The sequence below is a fragment of the Sorex araneus genome, chromosome 6 (genome assembly GCF_027595985.1).
Source record: "Sorex araneus isolate mSorAra2 chromosome 6, mSorAra2.pri, whole genome shotgun sequence".
Taxonomy (NCBI): Eukaryota; Metazoa; Chordata; class Mammalia; order Eulipotyphla; family Soricidae; genus Sorex; species Sorex araneus.
This window is the reverse complement of record NC_073307.1, coordinates 103,994,811-104,020,303: the sequence shown is the minus strand read 5'-3', so window position 1 is coordinate 104,020,303 and position 25,493 is coordinate 103,994,811. Positions and strand designations below refer to the sequence as shown.

General features: G+C 39.5%; 2 protein-coding genes across 2 annotated transcripts; both read right to left on the bottom strand.

Annotated features, from left to right (window-relative positions):
* Positions 1 to 16,687: 16,687 nt before the first annotated feature.
* LOC101552223 (olfactory receptor 52R1-like) lies at positions 16,688 to 17,641 on the bottom strand. The gene has a single exon (XM_004618305.2). The coding sequence runs from the start codon at positions 17,630 to 17,632 to the stop codon at positions 16,688 to 16,690; it is 945 nt and encodes a 314-aa protein (XP_004618362.1). The 5' UTR covers positions 17,633 to 17,641.
* Positions 17,642 to 24,158: 6,517 nt separating this feature from the next.
* On the bottom strand, positions 24,159 to 25,100 carry LOC101551962 (olfactory receptor 51F2-like). The gene has a single exon (XM_004618304.2). It carries the CDS (start codon positions 25,098 to 25,100, stop codon positions 24,159 to 24,161), a length of 942 nt encoding a protein of 313 aa, XP_004618361.2.
* Positions 25,101 to 25,493: the final 393 nt, after the last annotated feature.

Here is a 25,493-nt window from a genome sequence, read left to right as displayed (position 1 = left end):
CAGACTCACTAAGCAGGGGTTGAATCCAGGCAGAAACAATTCTAAGAGTTGATGAGTCTCAGAGGACTGAGTCTCTTCTAAAGAAATTCAGATCAAAACTAAGGTATTTTCTCCTTCCTGTAGGCCCAATCGCCTATTGACCATCAGAAGGTTTCATCCCTGACTTACCACATCCTGTGTATCTGTCTGTGCTTAAGGTCACTGAGTTTCCTCTATCTGCATGCTGGAACCCACATAAGACCATAATTACCAATGTATCCACTCTTTTCAGCATATATGCTGAGGACAAGTGGAGGAGACAGAAGGAGATATGTTAGGCTCAGCCCAACATGAACCCACCATGTTCATGGGGAGCCTCCTGATCAGGTAGCTTGAGTGGTTAGAATGATTGAAGAGAATTAGATCATATAAATTTTAAGTTTTTCACAAGTACTCTCTTCCAGGGCTGAGTATGGTGAATCCTCCTAGGTTCCCAGATTTTCTTATAACTCATTCTGAGCTATTTGGAGAGAACAGTGGTTCTGGTTATAAGTTACCAGGTAACTACAGAAAAAAATATTCAAATGGAGTATGGCAAAAGTACTGCATTCAATAAAGTATAGCCTTTGAAAGTAATGAATAAAAGTAGAAGTCAATAATAGTACAAAATTTGAGAAACTCAAATTATGTGGGAATTAAAGAACATACTTAGAACCAAAGGGTCCAAGAATAAATAACATCTTAGAATAAACAAAAACTGTGAAACTTAAGAGGGAAGTACTTAAAGGAGAATTCATAAATGCAAAAATTGACATCAAAAGAAAATTCACGACAAACTAATTTTCCAATTTAGGAACTGAAAAATGAAGGCCAAACAAAACCCAAGTCAAAGGTATTCAGTAAAGGAAATTGGGATTAGAAATAGGTTTAGAGTAGAGATAAATGATAGAGCATAGAAAAATAATACAGAAAATTACTGCATTCAATGTCAGTTATTTAAAAGTCAGCACAACTGAGATAATTTTATATAGACTGACAAAAAACAATAAAAGAAGAATCAAATTGTTAAAATCAGGAATTTAAAGGAAACAAGAGGGATTTTACCAAGTGTGTGATGGCCTTAAGACCCCATTCATTTGTTACAATCCAAGACCTTCCTTCAACCCACCACTTAGGAAGAGTCATATTCCATGATACACTCAGATGATCCAGAGATTATCCATTGCCACAAGGACCTGGAGGCATGTGATTTATTTCTATTTAGGGAGGGATATTTGAGCTTAAGGACCAACAGAATCTACTGGAGTCTGGGGACAAGGCCAATATCTCCACCCTACATGTGACTGTGCAACATGCAGGGAGATATCACTGTCACTGTCTCAGGATCACTGAAATGTCAGTGCATAGGGACCCCTTGAATCTGGTAAGTGAGAGCTCACTTAAGGATCCCACTCTTCCCTCAGGAAGGAGGTCTGTTCTTAAGGTGCCCTCCCCACCTCAAAGACCCTGAAATATACGAGGAGCTGCAAAACCGTTTAACACTCTATCATCTTACCTTATAGAATTTTACTAAAATCCAGCCCTACAGAGCCCTGCTGTGACCTCAGAAGGAAATATGAACCTCCAGTGTAGCTTGTGGCAGGGACTTGACAGGTTTGTTCTGACTCAGAAATGATATCTCAAAGTACTACTGAGATCAAAACTCACAACCACACCCTAGTGGGCAATTTTAGATCCTGTCTATGATCCCCACCCACAACAGACATTTAGATTCTATAGTTATGGCTATAATAGACTTCAGGTCTGATCACATCCCAGTGGCCTCACCAATTTCCTGGTCTCAGGACCTTGTCTTGTCCATAAATGATCCAGATTGAATCAAGCATAATGAAGTGACCATGTTTATGAGTATCAAGGTAACAAAAGCATTTTTGGAAAATGTTCACAGAGTCATAAGCACCTTGACACCAGGAATTCCAAAGAACAAGATGGGAGTTTTATGGGCAGCACCACTTCTACAGGTATGTTTTGGAAGTCCTCCTTTCTGATCCCACAGGTCCTTTCGTGCTTATCTGCTCTTTTCATTCTGGTACTTGCTGTAATAGATTTATTTTGTCCAAGGAGAGGGAGCCAAACCTTCCCTAGTCCCCTGGTAATCTCAGGTTTGAGTTTCCAAAATTACTTCTCCCTGGACCATATGAGTTTCTAGGGGTGCCAGTATAGTGATGTAGCACAAACAGCCTGTCCTCTCAGTGGCAGGGTGCCCCAGATAAATAGATCTTTCTGGTGACCTGTGCCTGCTCAAAATGCTACATCCAAGGTAATCCCTAGTGCTGATGAACCCAGGGAGAGGGTATGGACTGAAGCTGAGATGGGGCAGGTATCTAGGGATACAAAGTGAGAGTTGGGAAGAGAGGGGCATGGAGGTAAAGGAGATTTATTCAAAGGAAGAAGATCCATTTAGAGAGCCGGAGGGGTGCTGATAAGGCACAGAGTCCCTATTAAGGACTATGAGGATTGCTTGGTGGGAGATCTGATGCCAGGCTGAAATTTTCAGTAGCATTTAAAGATCTATCTACAGTAGCATCCACCTAGGACACTCACCTAGGTCAGTGAGCTCAATTTGGTAAAGCTGTTTTTAGAGACTACACATAAATAAGCTAAAGGCCAATTCCATTTCTATCAACAATCTTGATAATCTTTTATTTTTTTAATTTATTATTTGAGAAAAAAATGCACCATGATTTTAAAAGCTGTTAATAATATAATTGTTTCAGGCATATAATATCCTAACACAAATTCTACCACGTGTGTGAATTTGCCTCAAATATTTTCCTTTTTTTAAAATCATACTAGTCTCTGATTTATTTTTAGACTAATCTTCACAGTTTCCTCCTGAAACTCATACCATGCATCGGACGTTTTCTTTGTGTTCTCTGTGTACAAACAATCTAATTTCAGTGTTCCTGGACTTACACTCTGCAAATTTTCTTCAACATTATATATTATTTTAGTATTTATTTAGCTATATATTCTCCTTAAGGAAGAAAGCATTTTGCTTTTATTAAATGGATTGTGTTTATTGCTAAGATATTTACCAAATTCACTTAAAAATTCTATAAAGGCATACTATTATCAGTGTTGCTGTGTGTACTTAATCTCCTTTATCTTGAGATTTAATCACAGCTGACACATTTAGCCTGGTCCCTTCTCCCTTCTCAGATCGACAACCGAGGGTCTTTCTGCTATCTACATAGAGGAGGAATAATCCCCTAGAGAGCCACTTACCAGACCAGACTTTAGTGCAACTCAACTTCGACACCTTTTTATTGTTTTGGCTTTGAGGCCACATCCAGGTATGATCATGACTTGCTCCTGTCTTTGTGGTGAAAGAACACTCTTGACAGTGCTCAGGTGAGAATGTGCAGTTGCAAAGGATAGAACCAGATTCAACCATGTGAGAGGCAATTTCTTGCTCTTGGGACTGTTTCTCTAGACCCTTAACTTGAAACTTTTCATCTGTATGGTCCCCTGACAATTTTATTGTTTTTTTTTTTTTTGCTTTTTGGGTCACACCCAGCGATGCTCAGGGGTTACTCCTGGCTCTGCACTCAGGAATTACTTCTAGCAGTGCTTGGGGGACCATATGGGATGCCGGGGATCGAACCCGGGTCGGCCACGTGCAAGGCAAATGCCCTACCCGCTGTGCTATCGCTCCGGCCCCGCTGACAATTTTAAAGACAGTCATTTCCCTCCTTTATGAATTTACTTTGCTGGTATATTTGTCAGTAATTGGGACATACTAAATTTTCTAAATATGCTAAAATATTAAAAATTGTAATATGTGGGTAATAATTATAATAATTTATAATATTATAATTAAATATTAAATTTATTGTAATTAAAGGAAACAAGAGGGATTTTACTAAGTGTGTGATGGCCTTAAGACTCCTTCATTTGTTACAAGCCAAGACCTTCCTTCAAAAGGTAATATTATAATAATAATTTTAATATTTTAAAATTTAATTTTGATATTTTAAAATACCTTACTAAAAATGCTCCTAAGTGGATACAATAGATCACCTCAAGTGTAGAATCCAACACTTCACTCTTCTCTTGCTCTGAATACATACTTAATGAGGCCTAAAAATGAAGAAAAATCAAAGAATCCCTGACCTGATTGTTCAAGGGATGCCTGCCCACAATCATCTGAGAAGTGATGTTAAAACATGTTACAAAGGGATGAAATGAAGCTCAGAGATTGATGTGACATACAGCAATGGCCTAAGGAGGAATGTTGAAAAATAAACCTGTTTTATTTCCTCCCATAAATCAGGGTATAAACCTACTCACTGTCCCTTACATTGAAGACATATTTCTGGGATGGGGATGAGAACCCTGCCCTGGGGATCAGGGGCACCCAGTGGGCAAGAATGATTCAGAGCCTATTAAAGAAGGTAAGGGTAAGGCCTGTTGCAAGAAAAAGAAGCACAGAAAAGGGCAGATATAATGCACACTCTGGCTCAGGAGAGGTCTCCTTCCCTTATTCCCTTCTCTTATCTCTTGAGCCTCTCTCTGGGCTCAGTTTCACACTGCCCCTCCATCTTACCACAGAGTTGGAGTAAACAAGCCTCTGAAACTTGAGTTCTGAAGAGCATCAGGAAGAATTGTGTCTTCCCTGAAGCATCACAGAACCTCAGTGACCACTGTCCGTGAGTGAGAATACCCCCAGAGAGTTGTGAAAGGCTGGTGAAGTGTGAAGGAAGCAACTTGAGAACTTGAAGTAACCACTGCCTGGTCTCCCTAAATGGAAAGGACATCTCAGAAGAATATCTGACCCAGAGTGACCACACCTGTCCTCTCAGACATTGCGGTCTCTCTATCTGCACAACTGGGATCAGAGAGGGGGTCACCATGGCTGTCAGCTTCACAGCTCTGCTTTTCTAGGTGAGATTAATGGGAAGGGGGTGATGCTCCACAGTCAAGCCCTGCCTGATGTGTCAAGTATTTAGTACTCTGGAGGTTCTGGAGAGGAGGGTTCTCCGCAAAGGTCTCTCATAAGAACTTTGTTCCAGGGATGAGTGTGGGCTCACAGACTTGAACTCAGGCAGTGATTCTGTTCCCAGGGGTCAGAGGACCTACTATCCCCTTGGAGATGGAGGCCCCTAAGAAGCTGGGGATGTAAAATAGCAGTTCTAGGATGGTGGGAACAATTTAGGGAGGGCATTGGGCTCAGAACTTGAACGGTGGGTAGGAATGTTTGTGTCAAAACCTCTGATTTTCTTCCAGAGAATTTCTCCAAACCCAACATCTGGCCTGAACCAGGACCTGTGATCCCTTTAGGAAGTCCTGTGACCATTTGGTGTAGGGGAATCCAGATAGAGGGTTGTTCCATCTACAAAAAAAGGAAAGGAGTCTTATCACCAACAGATATTGATTAGGTCCAGGGACAAGACCAATTTCTCTGTACCATATGTGACAGATAAACATGCAGGAGAATATTGCTGTCACTATCTCAGGAAGACTCAGGATAGTGACCCTTGAATCTGGTGGTAACGGGTAAGGGCACACGCAGGGGTCCCAACTCCAGACTCTGCCCTCAGAAAGGAGGTTTGCTTTCAAGGGTTTCTTCATGATGCCTGCTCTGGGGAATGTGAGGCTTTGAACTCATTCTGCCTCCTCTTCTCATAGGATCTTACAACAACCCACCCTTCCCCTTGCCGAGTCCTGTTATGATTTTAGGAGGAAATGTGACCGGCCCTCCAATGCCACTCTGGGAAGAAATTTGACAGGTTCGTTCTGACTAAAAAAGAAGAACCCAAGTCCTCCAGGATCCTGAAATCACAGTCCCACCCTAATGAACAACACCAGGCCTTGTTTCCTGTGGGCCCCATGACCTTCAGCTACAAGCAGACATCCAGTTGCTATGAATATTACAGGAAGAAATCCTCAGTGTGGTTATATCCCAGTGACCCCCTGGGGTTCCTGGTTTCAGGTGAGGAGGACAGGACAGCTGGAGGATGCATGGAGGCATTATGCCAGAAATCCCCTCTAGTCTGTTCTCTCTGGAAACTCCTCCCTTCTGGCCCCACAGGATCCTATCATAACCTCTAGAAACAACCTGATCTTCTATATTGTCTCATGTCATCTCTGACAGATGCTGTCCAAGGAGAGAGGCCAGGATTCTGGCAGCTGCAGGCTGGGCTGTCCCAGGCTGTCTTCTCCCTGATTCCCTTTAGTGGCTCCATGAGGGCAGGTACAGGTGTGAGGATTAACACAATCTCTTCACACCTGGAGCCTCCTCATGACCCTCAATGCTCCTGAGACTCAGAAGCTTGCCAGGCTCTGCCGTGGGGGTGAGATACTCTCGGTAGCTTGCTGGGCTCTCTTAGAGAGGTGGAGAAATAGAACCTGGTTTGGCCGTGTGCAAGGCAAATGCCCTACCTGCTGTGCACTCCAGCCCTAAATAGTATATAGTATATAATACATATAGTATATAATAATAAATAAATAGCATATAGCATAATAGTAAATAGTATAATAAAACATAAAAAATGAAAAACAAAAATAAATTAAAAATGAAATTAAATTAAGAAACTAGAACAATAATTTCTTCCTGAAATCAAGTTTTGAGATTTCTAAAGTGAAGTAGTTAAATTAAAGAATTCTAAGGACCCTATCAGCTCTTATCACAATTAGTGGTTGAATTAATTATAGCTCAACTGCAAAGACAGACATAAACATGCAGTGCCAATGCTGGCCAATTCCTAGACTTTCAGTGGCAAATTTTTCTTACTGACCAGGCAAGCTGAAAACAGTAGTTATGTCAAATAGATAGAACAGCATGTAGAACATTTGCCTTGCATGCACTCTATCCCAGATCAATCCCCCAGGCCCAAGTATCACCAGGAGTGATCCCAGAGTACAAAGGAAGAATCTCTGAGAACTGCTGTACATGGCACCAAACAAAACATTAAAAACAACTAATTAGTCTTCAGGAAGAAGAGGCCAGGAGAATAAGTTAAAGCCTTGTTTGTATGCAGGAGCCTTGGGTTGAACCCTGAACCACATGGTCCCAGAGGAGCAACTTGGGAACACAAAGATGGTATGTAGCCCCTGAGCACCATCAGGTTTAGGTTAAAAAAAAACAAAATGAATTTAGTCCATACAATATATGCAGTCTTTTCTTTTCTAATACCTATAAGGGAAATTAATCTACACTCTTAGACTTCTGAATTTCTTCACTCATTCATTGCCTTTCCGCAATATGCCCCTCTCCAGGAAGTTCTATTTTTTTCCCTTCCTTTCCCAAATTGTATATAACCTATAATGAATATGTGAGTATTTTCTAAAACAATCCCTTCTATCAATTCTCCCCAAATGCTGATTATTTCTTCCTTTAAAATCCAGTAGCCCTGTTCGGAAAAGATTGTCAGCTTTTGTGTATGTGAGTATGTGTGTGTGTGTGCGTGGTGTGTGTGTGTGTGTGTGTGTGTTTTGTGTCACATCTGGTGATGCTCAGGGGTTCCTCCTGGCTCTGCATCTAGGAGTTATTCCTGGCAGTGCTCAGGGGACCTTATGGGATGCTAGGGATTGAACCCAGGTTGGACCTGTGCAAGGCAAATGCCCTACCCACTGAACTATGGCTCCAGCCCCATGCTTTAGTGTAATGGTCTGTTCAATTCTATCTTTTAAGAATGATGTGATAAGTGATGAAGCGATAGTATAACAGGTAGCATATTTGCCTTGCATACAACCAACCTGGGTTCTGTCGCCTGGAAACCCAGCACAGTCGAGTGATTTCTGAGTGCAAAGCCAGAAGGAACCTCTAAATATTTGAGCATTTGAGCATTTCAGGGTATTGCTCCAAAAACAAAAATAGAAAAAATGTGATAATTTTTTTTAATTTAATTTTATTTTATTAAATCACCGTGTGGAAGATTACAATGCTTTCGGGCTTAGGTCTCAGTTATACAATGCTGAAACAACCATCCCTTCACCAGTGCCCATATACCACCACCAAAAAAAAAAAAACCCACACAGTACACCTCCCATCCCGCCCCCCCACCCCCTAGCTTGTAACTGATAAGTTTCATTTTACATTCTGTTTACTTTGGTTACATTCAATATTTCAACACAAACCTCACTATTGTTGTTAGGAGTACCCCACTAGATTCAGACCTACTGTGAAAACAAATACGGTCGCGCGGCCGCAGTTTTTGAATTTCTGTACTTTAACAAGAAGTCCAGGGAGATTTCTTCCAGATATTAGATAATTGCAGGCTTGAAAACCCAATCTGTGGTCGTCTTAATATGGCGGCCACCGTGCCCTTCATCCCCGGAGAGAAAGAGGCGAGAGAGAGAAATACCTTTCCCCTCCTGGGCGGGCACGGGGCCGAGGCTTAGTTCTCAGGCTGGAGACATTCTGCGAGGAGTTGCTCACACTGACAGAGGTTCTGCTGGGTCTGGATTCACGCTTGTGCAGCTGCGGAGAGGCCGCACATGCGTGCGACCCCCGGGATCACATCTCGGCGGTGGGAGGGGCCGGTGCCTCCCACCTTCCCAAGAGCACCCTCATGTCCTTTTGCTGCAGTTTTTGTCGTAAATCCCATCTGTGGTCGTCTTAATATGGCGGCCACCTCGCCCTTCATCCCCGGAGAGAAAGAGGCGAGAGAGAGAAATACCTTTCCCCTCCCGGGCGGGCACGGGGCCGAGGCTTAGTTCTCAGGCTGGAGACATTCTGGGAGGAGTTGCTCACACCGACAGAGGTTCTGCTGGGTCTGGATTCACGCTTGTACAGCTGCGGAGAGCTGTGATAAAATTTTAAAATTACATTTTTTAAAAAAAATATGTGTAAAATACCTAAGCCTTGTAAATGATTGATCACTTGTGAAAGAAAAAGCAAAGGACAAGAGGAAAATTTTAAATATTCTATGTTTTGAATTGGAAGAACTGACATGTCAAAATGACCACCCCATGTATATTATTATATAAATTCAATGCCATCTCCTTCAAAATTCTGGTAATATTCTTTAAGGACTTAGTATGGTCAGTTATAAAATATGTATGATATTATAAAACACACAAATAACCCAAGCAATGCTGAGAAATAAGAAATTGGAATATATTGTACTATCTGATTCAAAACAACAATATAAAGTTATAGTACTCAAATCAGCATAGTACTAGAATGAGGCTAGATGGTCTGATCAATGGGTTAGAATTGGAAACCCAATAATAAAACCCTTAATCTGAAGACAGCTAAATTTACAACAAAGGTGCAGGTCATGATTTAAACATAGACTGTTCAACAAATGACACTGGGAAAACTGGATAGTCATATACCAAAAAGCAAAAAGAAAAATTAAAAAACTGAATTTGTATCTCACATCTTACAGAAAAAGTCATTTAAAATCAGGTCAAAGACCTTAAAATTACACTAGAATCCATAAAGTATATGCAGTTACTTGGGTAAACAGAGTAAGATATATAGATTCCAATACTACGTTTCCTGGGTTCCAAGGGAGAGCAAGTGTTAAAAGCCAGGTAGACTTTTGTCATAAATCCCAGATTAGATCCTCAGGCCAGTTTATCTTTCCCTATTCTTGTTTCTTAAGTCATAATAGCTTGCACCAAGACCATGCTTTATGCATTCCAGACTGTCCCATTTTGATGCCGCAGTAGCTTTGCTGCTTACCCCAGGTCCATCCAGAGATCCCTCAGTGGGAACCACCTTTTACAGTGTTAGAAACTATGGTGACTGGAGCTTGAGTCAAGTAATTTTGAAATTTTGACAGATGTATAGAAGTAGATATATTTCAGAGTCAATTAACTCCCAAATATTAGGATCATAGCATTAATGGTCTTTCTGTGCTTAAGCAAGGAACATTGCTCTATAGTAAAATATGAAAAGGTTAATAGTGAGTAATTCACTACAGATAGAAAGTCCATAGCCACCATCAGACTTACAAATGAATCTTGGAAGGGAGCAACACGCAGAAATGTCTCTGGTCCTTGTTCCAGGCTGATTTCACCAGAGCACCTTGAAAGGGAGCAGGCGTTGACCCTCTGCCTGCCCCAAATGAACCCCAGCGGCCATAAACATCCAGTACCCAATCGCCACCATCCATGATCACAGCTGATTTTCACATCCTTGTCAGGAGACCAACAAGCATGAGAATGAATCCTTTGAAAATCCCTGGTATGCGGGAACTGTGACTGAAAACTCCAGGTCTCTTGGTAGGTCTCAGGGAACCACATGGAGTACTGAGGATTGTACCTGGTCACCCTACTCACTGTACTACTGTTCTAGCCCCACAAATATGTCTTTTTGAATGACGTTTTTCTTTTTCTGTCTAGCAGGTGAGATAATAAGATGGAATTATTGGATCTTCTAAAAGTTCTAAGTTCTGTTTTCCTCAGAGGCTGAACCCAGATCACTTTCTCCTCAGCTGTGTATCAGAGTTCTTTTTTTGCCTCATCCATTCCAAGACAGTTTGTTTCTACTTTTTTTTTTAAATTTTATTTTATTGAATCACCGTGACAAAAGTTACAAAGCTTTAAGGTTTAAGTCTCAGTCATATAATGATCAAACCCCCATCCCTTCACCAGTGCCCCTGATCCCCCAACAAGAACCCCAATAAACCCCCCTCCCCTCCCCTGCAACTGAGTGGACAATGATCTCACTTTATTCTCTCTATACTTTGGATACATTCAATATTTCAACAGAGAACTGACTATTATTATTTGGAATTTCCCCCCAACAATCAAACCTGCTGAAAAGGCATCATTTGATAGTTTGTTTTCCATGGCTGAGAATGAAGATTATAGGAGCTCGCACGGCCTCAACAGTGGCTGCGTGGTTTTGGATTTCTGTTGTTTTAGCTCAGTTTACAGTATAGTAAAGTCTCTGGGTGCCAAAATGGGTTAGTAGACCTCCTGGATCATAGTCTTTAAGGTGCAGAGGGGCTGTGTCATGCGCGGCTGCTCCGGATCTCATCTGGGCGGAGGGTGTGCCGGTAACACCCCCACCCCATGATCTCTTGCACGCCACATCACTACAGAGCAAGTACCTCTGGGTTGTGAGCCCTAGAAAATGGCAAACGCCATGTGGGTGCTGGTGCTGCTGCCGCTGCTTTCTTCCCCGTAGAAAGAAAGTGCTGGGAGAGAAAATCCTTCCCCCTCCCCGGGCAGCATGGGGTTGCAGCTCAGCTCACAGTCTAGATGCATTTCTATAAGTCTCTGGGTGCCTATTTTTGATATGTACCTTACCCACTGATGTGAGATATTTCACTTTTGCCTTGGTTTGTATTTTCCTAATAATAAGTAACAATGAGCACCTTTTCATATGTCTACTAGTGATCTTTCTGTCTTCTTCAGAGAAGTGTATGCTCATTTCCTCAAGTCATTTTTATGTGGTTTTTAAATTTTGAGTGTCCTGCCTTCAATGTAAATGCATAATGTTATATATGTCTGTACATATGTGCATCTATGAGCTGGTATACACTATTGAAGTTCTACATATATAACATATATGTAAATTCTTATTCGTATACTCCATTACATATAAAAAAGTTTTAACATAGTTGTTAGTGTCTCTTGTAAAGATACACACTTCAAGAAAGCAGAATATAGCATTTATTTCCCACTGACATAAAGACACCTTTAGAAAATGGATACTCTCCTTCACTCTAAACCTTTCAATGGAATAATAAATGGCTGGATACTTCAGGTGCAGTTTAAATGCAGACCCTGTAATTTGGGGAGCGGCAGGGTGTGTTGGATTTAGAATATCCAATCCAAATTACATCCCTGTGTTCCCCACTTTGAAGCCTCTGTCTCAGTTCTGAATAGCCCTTGGTGACCTGCGTGTCTGACCAGAGAGAACTCACTCTCAATTCTTTCCTCTGGTCTGGAAAAGACATTTTACTCTTGTGAATCTTGAGCTTAGGGAACAACCAACCTCTAAATCAAAGTGATTCAGGCAGATTCTGAAACCACCGAACTTATGAAACTGAGAACATTCAGTGAGGAGTCCAGAAGAAGCTGGCAGAGGAGATGAAGACTCACTAAAGGAAGTGTGTATAGTTCTGTGGTGAAAAGTGGGAGCACAAAAGAAGGCCATTGGGATCTCCAACTCCTCATTATACTCCCAATTTATGATTTTCAAGAGCTGCCATCCCCATGCACCCATCACAGAACAAGTTAGACTCCATGAATGGTAAATAGGGAAGAGTCTCAGTTATACTACTGTGTATAACTCAGTGCACTGAGTCAGTGCACTGGGTGGGTATCAGGATGCTCAGGTGACTTGGATCTGCCTCTGTTACCTGTTTGCCCTTCATTCCCAGTCTTTTACCCAGAAGTCTACACAGTGAAGAATATCATTCAGATAGGTTGATAGGCTTGATTCTACTGATTCTCAAGATTTTGCTATTGGAGGCTCATCACAGTCAGACAAAACTCAAGATACAGCCTGTACTTAGACTCAGGGGAAATGTGCCCTCATACTCAAAGAGGCTAAAAAAATCAGTCTGTGCAAGGAGGGTCTGGAAAGAACTCTATAGCACATTTTGGTTGGATTGTATGTCTACAACATCAGAGGTAACTTGTTTTGTATCAGAAGATTGTCTGGGTATCTTTAAAAAATTATTTTTCCTGTTTGGGAACATTCAGGGTAGTGAAATACATTAAAACCATAAGTGTTAACATTATTGTAACCATGCTAACTAAACTATAATAAAATGAATTTAAAAAATTAAATATTTTTAAAGATGTGAACCTTGATCTGATGTTTTTCTCCTAGAATTGTTATACACTTGTCTGCCAAAGTTTCCTCATCTACCCCCACCCCCGCCATCTTCTCACCTCTAGGATACAATAGCATACCCCACACAGCTATTTAGGTCTTCACCTTTTTTACTTTGATTCTTTCAATAAATAATTTTCTTTACTTTTAACTACACATTCCCTGGTATGTTCACTTGATCTTCATCCTTCAGTGCAGATATGAAGTATAGTCTGAATAACAAAATACTTTTAAATAAGGTGCAGTTTGAAACATAAAAATCAAGCCATTTTCTCCCAAAGATAAAACCTGATTCAGTTACATCAAAAATGCCTTTCTGACATATTGGTTCTGAATTGATAGCCTTGGAGGTACATTGAAATTCTGATTCTATATACAACATAATTTTTCTTCTGACATGGTGATGTTCTGGGTGTAAATGCACCCTCCCTCACACACTTTATAGTGCTTTGTGAATGTACCCTGAGTAGAATGATGAAGTTGTAGTAGATAATGACTAGAATCTTCTTTTAAATATGATTCCCCCATTTAGTTATTTTTATGGATATAAAATATGTGGAATACTTAGAATTTATGTTTAAGAAATATCTAAGGAACTTTCCATGAGGTATTTTATAAACAGATGGGGTTAGAGTGACATAAGAGAAATTGGCAATCAGAACACCTAATTAATACAAGAAAACATAACTAGCCACACTGTGTACTAACAATGCTAACTCTAACATAAAAACTAATCACTTCTTCTTTATAGCTCTATTAGTATTGGCAGCATCTCTAAGTCATTCTGAATCGAAGAATATAGACAATTCTCTTCATGGTAACTTGTAGATCCAGTAGTTCAAGGACACAAACTTGTAACTGAAACTAATGTATAGTTATTTTCAAAATCTTTTATCAGCATTTGAGTGAGGAAACGCCAACGTGTAAGATCAATATTGCCTACTCAGCCTAGTGCCTCTCTGAAAGTAATATACATCTACCATGCTAACCATGTTACACTATAATGACAAGGTAATAAATGAATCAGTATTTTCTACTCTGCACAGAGTCAAACACAGTGTTTTAGTATGATGAGATTTGGTTCATATATTCAAAGGGTATTTCTTCACTATTTTTTTTTTTTGCTTTTTGGGTCACACCCAGCGATGCTCAGGGGTTACTCCTGGCTTTGCACTCAGGAACTACTCCTGGCGGTGCTTGGGGGACCATATGGGATGCCGGGGATCGAACCCGGGTCGGCCGCGTGCAAGGCAAACGCCCTACCCGCTGTGCTATCGCTCCGGCCCCTATTTCTTCACTATTTAATATAATCTAGCTTGGGGGGCTGGAGTGATAGCACAGCGGGTAGGGCATTTGCCTTGCACGCAGCCGACCAGGGTTCAATTCCCAGCATCCCATATGGTCCCCTGAGCACCGCCAGGGATAATTCCTGAGTGCAGAGCCAGGAGTAACCCCTGTGCAGAGCCAGGTGTGACCCAAAAAGCAAATATATATATATATGTATATATAATCTTGCAAAATACTTAACACTGAGTTAATAAACTATAAAAATTAGTTGCTCATCCTCTGGTGCCCGCTGGAGTAAATCAGTGAGCAACGGGATGACAGTGACAGTGACAGCTCATCCTATAATCCCATCTCTGTGCTCTGTTTACAGAACTTTATATAACCTGCCAGTATCCTGTTTACTTTTTTAACCTTTAATGATCTGATGGCACGTGTTTCTTCTTGCTTTATTCACTTCCTCATTTAGTGATTTTTGTATTCTAGCACAATCTTTACACAGAACAGATTTCAACACGTCTATAGAAACCAATAGCCTTCTAATCAATGAAGCTAATAGGGATGCCAACAAACATTTCACAATTCAATATCATATTATATTCAACACTTTCTATACCATTATGGGCATTTAGACTATTGGGAACAATATAGTATGTTGATTTTTCTCCCATTGATAAGGAAAAAAGGCAGAGGGGGATTAGGAATACAATGGGTAGGGAATTTGCCTTGCATGAGGTGGACCAAAATTTGATCCCTGCATCTCATATAGTCCCTCAAATCTGCCTGGGATAATTCCTGACTGCTGAGTCAGGAGTAACCTCTGAACATTCTAGAAAATCCTCTGAAAAAACTAAAACAAAAAGGAAGAAGGGGGTGGAATTATGGGTCTAAAGAAAGGGAATCATAGGTATGAAAAGGCACAAGAGTGACCTGTGTGGTGCCTAATAACCTGGATGACCTAAGTCTTGCCCCCTAAATCTATATGACTTGACCAGATATCAGATGATAATCATCGAAGCATCCTCCCCCTTGTTTTAATGGCCCACATTCTTGGAGCACAGTAAAAAAATGCTCACTCATTCACTTTGTTAAGAAGGTATAGAGGGGGCTGGAGAGATAGCACAGCGGGTAGGGCGTTTGCCTTGCACGCAGCCGACCCGGGTTCAAATCCCAGCATCCCATATGGTCCCCTGAGCATGGCCAGGGGTAATTCCTGAGTGCAGAGCCAGGAGTAACCCCTGTGCATCGCCAGGTGTGACCCAAAAAGCAAAAAATAAAAAATAAAGTAAAATAAAACCAGAGAGGTATCTTTAAAAAAAAAAAAGAAGGAATAGAAAGGTAAGGTTTCTGCCTTTCTTTGGAATCTATCTTTAGGAGATCTTTCCCATACTCGGGAAGCTTCTCTGTGTTAGTATACCACAAATATTACTACTCTAAGATGCCATTTGCAACTTTAGGGTGGATTTTGCAAATCTTTTTCTACTCATATAGATTTAATTTGGTTCTCTACTATAGCACAGCAGGTAGGGTGTTTGTCTTGCACGCAGCAGACCCGAGTTTGATTCTTCTGCCCTTCTCAGAGAACCCAACAAGCTACTGAGACTATCTTACCTGCATAGCAGAGCCTGGAAAGCTACCCGTGGCATATTCAATATGCCAAAAACAGTAACAACGAGTCTCACAATGGAGACATTACTGGTGCCCACTCAAGCAAATTGATGAGCAAGGGGATGACAGTGACAGTGATACAGTTACAGATTTAAAATTTTAGAATTTGCATCTTAATTCTTGACAGTGTGCTTTTTAATTTAATATTATAACTTACTCATTTTTAAAACCTTAGATAGTTTTTGAAAATCCAGTGGTTAAATGATACATAGACTTCAATTGTTTATTATCTGATTTCTTATTGATCAAAATTGGAATACTTCTTGTCTTGTTTTCATAAAAATTAAGCCTGTCTTGAATTTTTTCAAATTTTTTTTTCCTCATGAATTTCAAGATAGAAACAAAAAAATGTACATTTTAGCTATTCAATAAAAATTTATCAGCTCTCTTTTTAAAACAATTTATACCATTTATAACAAATTATAGCTCAAGAGAATAAAATGATTTTAGTAGCCTGTAAAAAATCCATTCTTTTAAAGTTTTTATGATTTTATAATATCTTTTTACTGACTTCCTTTTAAAATGAACAGAGGTCAATTTAGTGTTTTATTTCAACCACATTTTACAGAGATTTTCTTTCCTATTAAAATATCAGTCTTAAGACTTCTTGTTCTGTTCAAAATTGTTTTTAATGTTTTTCCTGGGGCTGGAGGTTTACCATAGCAGATAGGGTGCTTGTCTTGCATGCAGCCAAACAGCTTCAATTTCTGGCATCCCAAAGGTCACTCAAGCTTTGCTAGGTGTGATCCCTGAGCTCAGAGCCAGTAGTAGGATTTGAGCACAGAAAGCACACCCCCAAAATAAAATTGTTCTCATTTTTATATGAAGGATAGTCAGATTCTTAGTCAATTGTTCACAGTGATGTCTTCATAATGATATGACACCCTAAAAACTTTGTCTTCATATTAATGAGACAAAGAAGGTTTCTGTAATATGCTGTGCCCTGGTTCAGGATTTTTTCCTAGAAAATCCTTGGATAACCCTGTCTCTGATCTGTTTAGTTTTAACCCCATAAATAATGGGGTTGAGCATGGGAGGGACCAGTAGATAAATATTAGCAAACATGATGTGAACCACCCGAGGCACATGATGTCCAAAGCGATGGGTAAGGAAAGTGAAGAGGGCCGGGACATAAAGAGCCAAGATAACTCCGATATGGGAAGCACAGGTGCCAAAAGCCTTCATCCTGGCTTCTCCAGAGGGTAAGGCCAGCACAGTTCTCAGAATCATCACATAAGATATACTGATGACCATCACATCAAAGCCCACCACTGAGAATGCTACAAAGAGCCCATATGAGCGATTTACTCTAGTGTCAGCACACACCAACTTCAGCACAGCCATGTGTTCACAGTAGGACTGGGGAATGATCTTGTTAGGGCAGAAGGGCATTCTGGAGATCATGATACAGAAGGGGCTCACCCACAGCAACCCACGCATCAACACTGCTGCCCCCAATTTGCCCACCACAGATGGAGTCAGGATACTAGAGTGACGCAGTGGGAAGCAGATGGCCACATAACGGTCCAAAGCCATAGCCATGAGCACCCCTGACTCCACAGAAGAAAAGGCATGGATGAAAAACACCTGGATGAGGCAGGCGTGGTATTCAATCTTATGATCATGGAACCAGCATATAGCCAGTGTTTTAGGTTGTGTAGAAGTAGAGAGGACCAGATCGGTGACAGCCAGCATGGCCAGAAAGAGGTACATGGGTTCATGAAGAGTATGGTCGATTCGAATAATATGAACTACAGTGATATTGCCCACAACAGCCACAATATACATGATACAGAACAGAAAGGCAATCCAAAACTGAGAATTCTCAAGTCCTGGGATACCAAGCAGGATGAAGTACAAAGGATGAGAAGAACTGTTCTCAGAAGCCAACATGATGAGATGCTTAATTTGTCTCCATTTGGTAGCTGAAACACTATACTGGTGACAAACAGATAAATCATATTACTATTTACAGTATTATGGACAACAAATGTATCCCAATAAATATTTTTTATAAAATAGATAGCAAACTAAATTTGATTTTGTAGTGCTTTCATGTACATAGTGCTGTACTAGGTAAAATCTATTTGTTTGACTCAGAATGGGATTTTAATAAATATTTGCTGATAAAGATATCAAATGCAGATATCCAACTTGAAAGCAATAAGTTCATAAAGTTAATAAACAGATTTTGCAATATCCTCATAGAGCCGTCTTGACAAAATTCTATGACACAATAACTGCAAGACATTTATGATCATTTCTCATGCTAGAAATTGCCCAGTTGGTAATTAGTTTGTGAATATCATTTTCTGATTACAAATTGCACGACATGATGACCATTGCTAATCATGGAAAGTAAATGTTTTAAAGTCATACATTGTTCTCACCAACATCTTTTTACTATTTAATCCTAATTGAACTAAAATTTTGTTTGAAAGCATCAGTACTTACCTCTTCTATAACAGAACACCTATGCAAAAAGAATATCTTCTAAAATTACCCTTCACAAATCACAATTTGTGAATAACAAATATTTTATTCGAATGTTTGATACCAGTAGTACTTAAAATGTGTTTCTTCAAGATTCCAAATGGACTTAGTTCGACTGTGATTTCTAACATTATCAGAGAAGTAGGGCTCAGACCTTATAAGTTTTTCTCTAAGTTGGAAACTCCTACATTAAAAATAATTATATATATATATAAAACACAGATCTTGTTCTTGAAAGAAAAAAATAATTATATATATATATATATCAGCAAACAAATACTCCTACCAAGTATTTGTGAAAACTCAGGCATATAACTGAGTGCTTAAACTTTGTCCTCTTCTGCCTGGTCAGAGCTCCCCAACAGTCAGATATTCTGAATAAACCACAGTCTCTTCTGTCCCTATGTTTTGCCATGGTATGTATTCCTCTCCTTGTGAGGACAGCACAGCAGGTAGGGCATTTGACTTGCATGTGGCCGACCCAGGTTTGATTCCTCTGCCCCTCTCAGAGAACCTGACAAGCTACCGAGAGTTATCTCGCCCACATGGCAGAGCCCGGCAAGCTACCCATGGCATATTTGATATGCTATAAACAGTAACAACAAGTCTCACAAAGGAGATGTTACTGATGCCTGCTCGAGCAAATTGATGAGCAATGCGATGACAGTGAGGACATAGTGAAGTTCAGGGGTGCCTCAAAAAGGCATACTGAGATTATTTTTAACCCTATGGCAGGCACTGGGAGAAGCACTTGTAAGAAAGAAGATATTAGCCCTAATGACAACATATGACAATATTTTTATTAGCAATGAAAGAAACTGTTGTTTTTGCAGTCTTAACAGTGTATTTTTTGTCTTAACTAGTCCTCACGGGTGACTCCCGCAGTTCTTAGAGTCTCTATGATGCCTGGAATTGATCCTACATCTCCCATCTGAAAGTGTGTGCTCCAGCTCATGGAGCCATCTCCTTTTTTCCAGGTTTTTAAACTTTTGTGTTGTCTCTAAGAGACAGGGAGGCACTGCCTCCCTTTTCATTCAGAAATGTCAGAGATTGTTATTCTATAGTTACAGTGTGGTTATGCAAAATTACATTCTAAATTGTAAGACATTCATTTAGACCTAAAATCTTTTACTGCTCACCAGAATCACTGCCTCTAAATAGAAAGCAAAATTCAGATTAATTTTCTGATTTCTATGGATATGACTGTATTCTGAAGAATATCATCTTAAATGGCTTCTTCCCCTGAATAATCGAGAACTCACCTGTCACACAGTCCTTTGGTGTGGTTGCTCTCTTCTCAACTATCATTCATATTCTATCATCTCTATCACAAGTCCATTTCATCTACATTCTAGAAACCCCAGTGGGTTTTCCACAGATATAGGATACATCATCAGCAACATTTCCCAGTATCCTTATTCCATTCTGCTCGCTCTGATTTTCTGCTCTAAGATTTTCTTTTATGGGAGAATGAAGAAGGGGCAGAATTGACTGGAGATCCATGATAGCAGGGAATAAGGATTCTTGACAGTTGCTTCTTTTTCCTCTCCGCATAGTAGAAGCCCACACTCAGAAGAGCATTCAATGATATTTCTGAGAAGTACAAACCATCTAGTTGTTTCCATTCAGTGAATAAAATGTGCTTTTACTAGAGTAGTGGAGGAGAAAATGCAATATGCCCTTTAATCATTATACAAGGAAGCAAAAGAAGAAAATAGACAGTGTGGAATGTTTAACCCCTTAGGATTGGTCTATAGTACTGAAGTTCCCAAGTGAAAGGGTAGGAAGCTTCTGTAAGAGGGGAGGCAGAGAAAGACCAGTAGTGATACAAGGAAACAAGTGGAGGGTACATGGCATTTTGATGGTGATAGTAGAGTGCCAGTAACTTTGCACATCAAAATAATAAATATTCACACTACTTTAATTAAGGAGACTCAACAACAATTTTAAATAAGTTTTACATAGTAAATTTACCTTCACCAAATATTCTCTATTGCCTGCTTTGCTATTAAATATGTTATCTTGTACAGTCTTCAGCTAAACTAGAGATCAGGTCACAGACATACTATAAGATTAAATTTAGATATCTTTTCCAAACATCTGTGGTGATCATACACAGGAATTCATATTCTATTTTCTTTTTCTTAAACATAATGTGAAGACTCTGTAGATCTTGATTCAGAAAATGTAGGGGGTTTTTTTGCCCACTCTCTCCATTCCTGTTCAATATAGTACTGGAAGTTCTTGCAATAGCGGTTAGGCAAGAAAAGGTATTAAGGGCATTCAGGTAGGAAAGGAAGAAATCAAACTCTCACTATTTGCAGACGATATGATACTATACTTAGAGAACCCTAAAACCTCTACCAAGAACTCTTAGAAACAATAGACTTGTATAGTAAAGTTGCAAGCTATAAAATCAACCCAAAAGTCCAGAAAATGTAGTTTTAAGAATTACATTCTTACACCAATGAGCAAGATGTTAACCACAAGTATTGTATGAATTTAATGACTACCTGTTGAAACTTGACTGTGTTGCAACTCTACTAGTACTGTGTTCTGTGGAGTTGTTATATCCATGCAGTCAACTAGTTGCTGAAGCCTGATAGGAAAAATGATAGAGTACAATAAGATCTTGCAAAAAATAGCTTGGGGAAAACTCACATTCTATTTTCTTACCTTGGGGTATGGTGAAATAAGGCACACAACTCTCACACTAGAAAAGAATTAGTTTAGATTCAGTCTCTTTCACAGCAGAAAATGCTAATGGAAGCAACAGCTATCAAATGCAGTTGTTTCAGTTTTCTGAAACTTTCCCAAAATATATGGTCCAAGCAGTGGATGTTCACATCAGAGAATGAAGCTTTATAGTCATGGTTTTTTGGAGCTGCCCCCAGTCTGGCTCAGGGCATCCTGTATGATGACTACCTTATGTGCAGCTTCTTGGAGCCTCTGTGAGTTCTGCTGTCTGGGAAATGCAAAGATAAATGTGCATAGACAACTACTACCCAGAACCTGTGACTTATCTGAGACCAACACTGGCCTGTCCATGAGCGACTCTAATAGTATCCAAGATTCATTCTTAAGCATACTGCTGACTAGAACCTATTTAAAGATATATTACAGACTGCTATTCTCTTCTCCCAAGCATGAATTCTCTCCTTCCTAAATCATACTAGCTCATTTTCATAATAACATCCTTGGAGACTGAGTCTAAAGCCAAAAGTATTAACCCCTAACTTTCCTCTACTTGGAATACTCAAATACAAAAGCAAGAAATTTGAATATAAGTGCAAGAAAGTGTGTTGTTGAGAGGACTTAAGTGTAAGCTAATCAAGTGTATATTAGTTAATGTATGCACATAAAAAATCAAAGAGATCCTTTGAGTATTGTGGAAGTGTGTAATGTCATGTTTATTGGAGCATAGTTGAGAGATGTTAAGGAATATGTGTGCACAGTTCGGATTTGCTGGTTAAAATATGTCTAGATAGCCATGTATTTATATGTAATTATGAGCAATCATGTATAGTAAGTGCCTTCTAAGCATGATAGCATGAATGTGAATGTGGGGCTATAACCAAACACCTATAGCTCCATTGTCACTTATAGGACCAATTAATCAAAGGACAAGGTGGTAGGTGGAAATATATTGGTTCTGCAATCAGGAATTACTACTAGCAGCTCTTGGTGGACCATATGGGATGCCAAGGATCCAACACAGGTTAGCCACATGCAAGGCAAGCACCCTACTCACTGTATTAAACCTTCAACCGCTAACAAAAGATGTTTTTAGCAGTAAGAATAAGTAGGTTGGAAGATGGCAGATACATATGCGAGAGAACTTTCTTGTCTGCATACTAATGAGAAGGAGTTTTTACAGAAGAATATAAGTCTTTTTAGTTTTTATTTGTTTTTGTTTGGAGGACACACCTGGCAATGCTCAGGACTTACCTCTACCTCTGTGCTCAAAGATCACTCCTAGCACAGAGGGTTTAAAGAACCATATAAGGTGATGGGGATCAAAGCCAGGTTGGCAGTGTGCTAGACAAGCATGCTGCCCTCTGTACTATCTCTGGTCTCCAAAACTGTCTATTGCAAAAACAAAATTTTTAAATATTTTTAATGAATCACCATGAGGTACAGTTACAGACTGACAAATTTGGGGGCTTACATTTCTGCCATACTATGCCATACTATGATCGAGGATTGGGACAGGAGTGATAGTACAGAGGATTGGGCTTCTATTAAAAAATCCTCTAGTACAGTCTGAAGATATAGTAAAATGGGCAGGGCACTTTCCCTTGCAAGCATCCAGCTGAGTTTGATCCCTGATACCTCATATGGTTCCCTGAGCCAATCAAATGTAATCTCTGAGTACAGAGTTAAGAATAAACCCTGAGCACAGCCAGGTGTGACCCCCCAAACAAATCCTGTAATAGTAATGAGAAAATCTTGCATTCATGAAAAGAAAATGAAGACTCAAATTATTCCCAGTCAAATTGGATCTTATGCAAATTGGGATCATTTCCTAAGATTTCAGTACCAGGTTTTAATATCTCTTGACCTACATGGTTTAGAAAGCCAGAACAATGACTTCTCAGCAGGAAAATCAACTTCAGTTATAGAAGTAATAATTTTATATTAGACTTTCTAAAGACTGGATTGAATGACATCACTGAATGGGTCTATATGAATTGCTTGGTAATCTATTATGTTCAGTTCAATTCACTATAATTATGTGTTTGATACATGAAATATACTGTTAACTATTTCTAGAAACCTCAAAGTAATCAAAAGTATTTTTAAATGAAATATATAAACTTCTAAAAGGAATGTTATACATGAGACTGACACCCAAGAATTGTAGATACAAGAGCCAGGAAAATTGCTCCATACCTGGAAGCCTGACACATGAGCAAAGTGGGGGATGGGGAGAAGGAAGCTGGAATAGAGAAGGAATCGTTAAGAAAATGATGGTCAGAGGAATCGGTCGGGATGAGAGATGTGTGCTGACAGTAGATAAAGGGGCAAGCATGACAACCTCTCAGTATTTGCATTGCAAACTATAATGCCCAAAAGTAAAGAGAGAGTATGGGGAATATTGTCTGCCATGCAGGCAGGAGGGGGGAGAGTGAAAAAGTGCGGGTATACTGGGGATATTGGTGTTGGAGAATATGCACTGGTGGAGGGATGAGTATTTGATCATTGTATGATTGTAACTCAAACATGAAAGTTTGTAACTATATATCACAGTGATTCAATAAAATAAAAAATAAAAGGAATGTTATATATATCACAAAAACAGTGGCAAAGAAGATACAAAGAACCAGAGGAGACAAATTATGAAAAGAACAAATATTAGAGAAATATTAAAAATTTTAATGAAAATAATATTTAAAGTTGACACATATATGGGAGTCAAAATTAATATAGAGCCAACAATGCAATCAATTGTTAGGAAAATGTATACACATGAAGACTTACCAGACTGATTTTCTTGGACTGCAAGGTATGTGAAATAAACTATAAAGAAAAGTTAAACCAAATTGTAGAGAAATTTTTCATAGACATGGTTCTTCTTCATTTCATTGATAATGAATAAACATTGAAGAAATATTTATGGGTTTGTTTTTATGTTGGTAAATCAATTCAAGGAGAATTATGGAGTGTCTTTGGCAGAAATACTTCAGATAGTAAACTAGTTACTAAGAGGTATAAGGCAATCGTGGTAGTAAGAATCTGAATTACTATTTTATTGTTAGAAAATATTGCCTTAGATAATATTAATTACTTTGATAAACAAGTTGGATTTTTTATATTTAAACTCAGCAAAATCGTATCGGTGTATGATTCCAGTTCGTGATAGGAATCACTATTTGAGCTAGATCTTCACTATCTTTGAAGTAGGTCTTGAAGGGTTTAATAATTGTTAAATATGAGTTCTCTTGGAACATACAAGCTTGAGCATAGCTTTTTGAAACTGCTTTGTTTTCACGCTGTAGATGATGGGATTCATCACAGGAGGAATGAGCATGTACAAATTAGCAATGAGTGTGGGTACATAGGGTGGAGCATGCTTTCCAAATCTGTGAACAAAGGATAAGCTTATCAAAGGAATATAGAATATGGCCACAGCAGTGATATGAGAGACGCATGTGCTGAAAGCCTTTTTTCTTTCTGCTGGAGATGCAATATTGAGAACTGAGTGAATGATCAAGATAGAGGAAATAAGAATAAAGATAGAGTCCAATCCAGCAGTTGAGATAATTGTAACTAGTCCAAAAGCACTATAGATGCTTGCGTCTGAACAGGAGAGCTTCATCACATCAGGGTGGAAGCAGTAGGAGTGATGAAGCACTTGGTTATTGCAAAATGACAGACGTTTAAGAAGCAGGACGAGTGGTGTTAGAATCGAAGTTGCCCTGAAAACAATTGCTAAACCGATCTGTACAATTCTCGCATGAGTTAAAATGGTAGAATATCTCAGAGGATTAGAAATAGCCACAAAACGATCAAAAGCCATAGCCAGGAGCACTGAAGACTCCATGACAGTGAAGAGATGAATGAAAAACATCTGTGATAAGCAAGCATTGAAGTTGATCTCCCGGGCATTGAACCAGAATATTCCCAGTACTGTCACCATCGTAGAGATGCTTAAACCAATGTCAGTGGTAGACAACATAGATAGGAAATAGTACATGGGTTCATGGAGGCTTGGTTCAGTGAAGACTACAAACAGGATAAAGGTATTTCCAGAAAGCGCCATTAGATAGAGGAAGCAGAAGGGGATGGAGATCCAGGTGTGGGCCCATTCAAGTCCTGGAAGTCCAGTTAAAAGGAACACAGGGAATGTAGAGTTATAGATTGGCATTATAATCCACAGGGGTGAAGTTCCTTTGACAAAAATCTTGATTTTCTAAAGTTATAATTAAAAAATAATTTTTAGAAGACATTTAGGATACATTCAGTAAAGTATACAAATTTTTAGTATACAGATCAGTGAAGTTCTGCTTGTATCTGCACTCATTTGCAACATCAACTGGTAGAACATAATCAGTAACCCAGAAGACTTCTTTTGTGGGGTGGGCTCTCAACTGCTGCCCAAATGACCAGAAGAATGTTACTCCTAATGGTGATTCTTGGTCCACCAAGCTGTGGTTTTCATGGTAGAACTTGACAATGAGGAGGCAGGTGTCATCTGGTAGTACTTGGGTACCTCCGGTATTCAACCTAGAACGCTTACGGACCGTGTAGTACTAGAGAC

Bases quoted from the DNA above. Each gene is read 5' to 3' on its own strand.
- LOC101551962 (XM_004618304.2), bottom strand. From the start codon at position 25,100: ATGCCAATCTATAACTCTACATTCCCTGTGTTCCTTTTAACTGGACTT.
- LOC101552223 (XM_004618305.2), bottom strand. From the start codon at position 17,632: ATGTTGGCTTCTGAGAACAGTTCTTCTCATCCTTTGTACTTCATCCTG.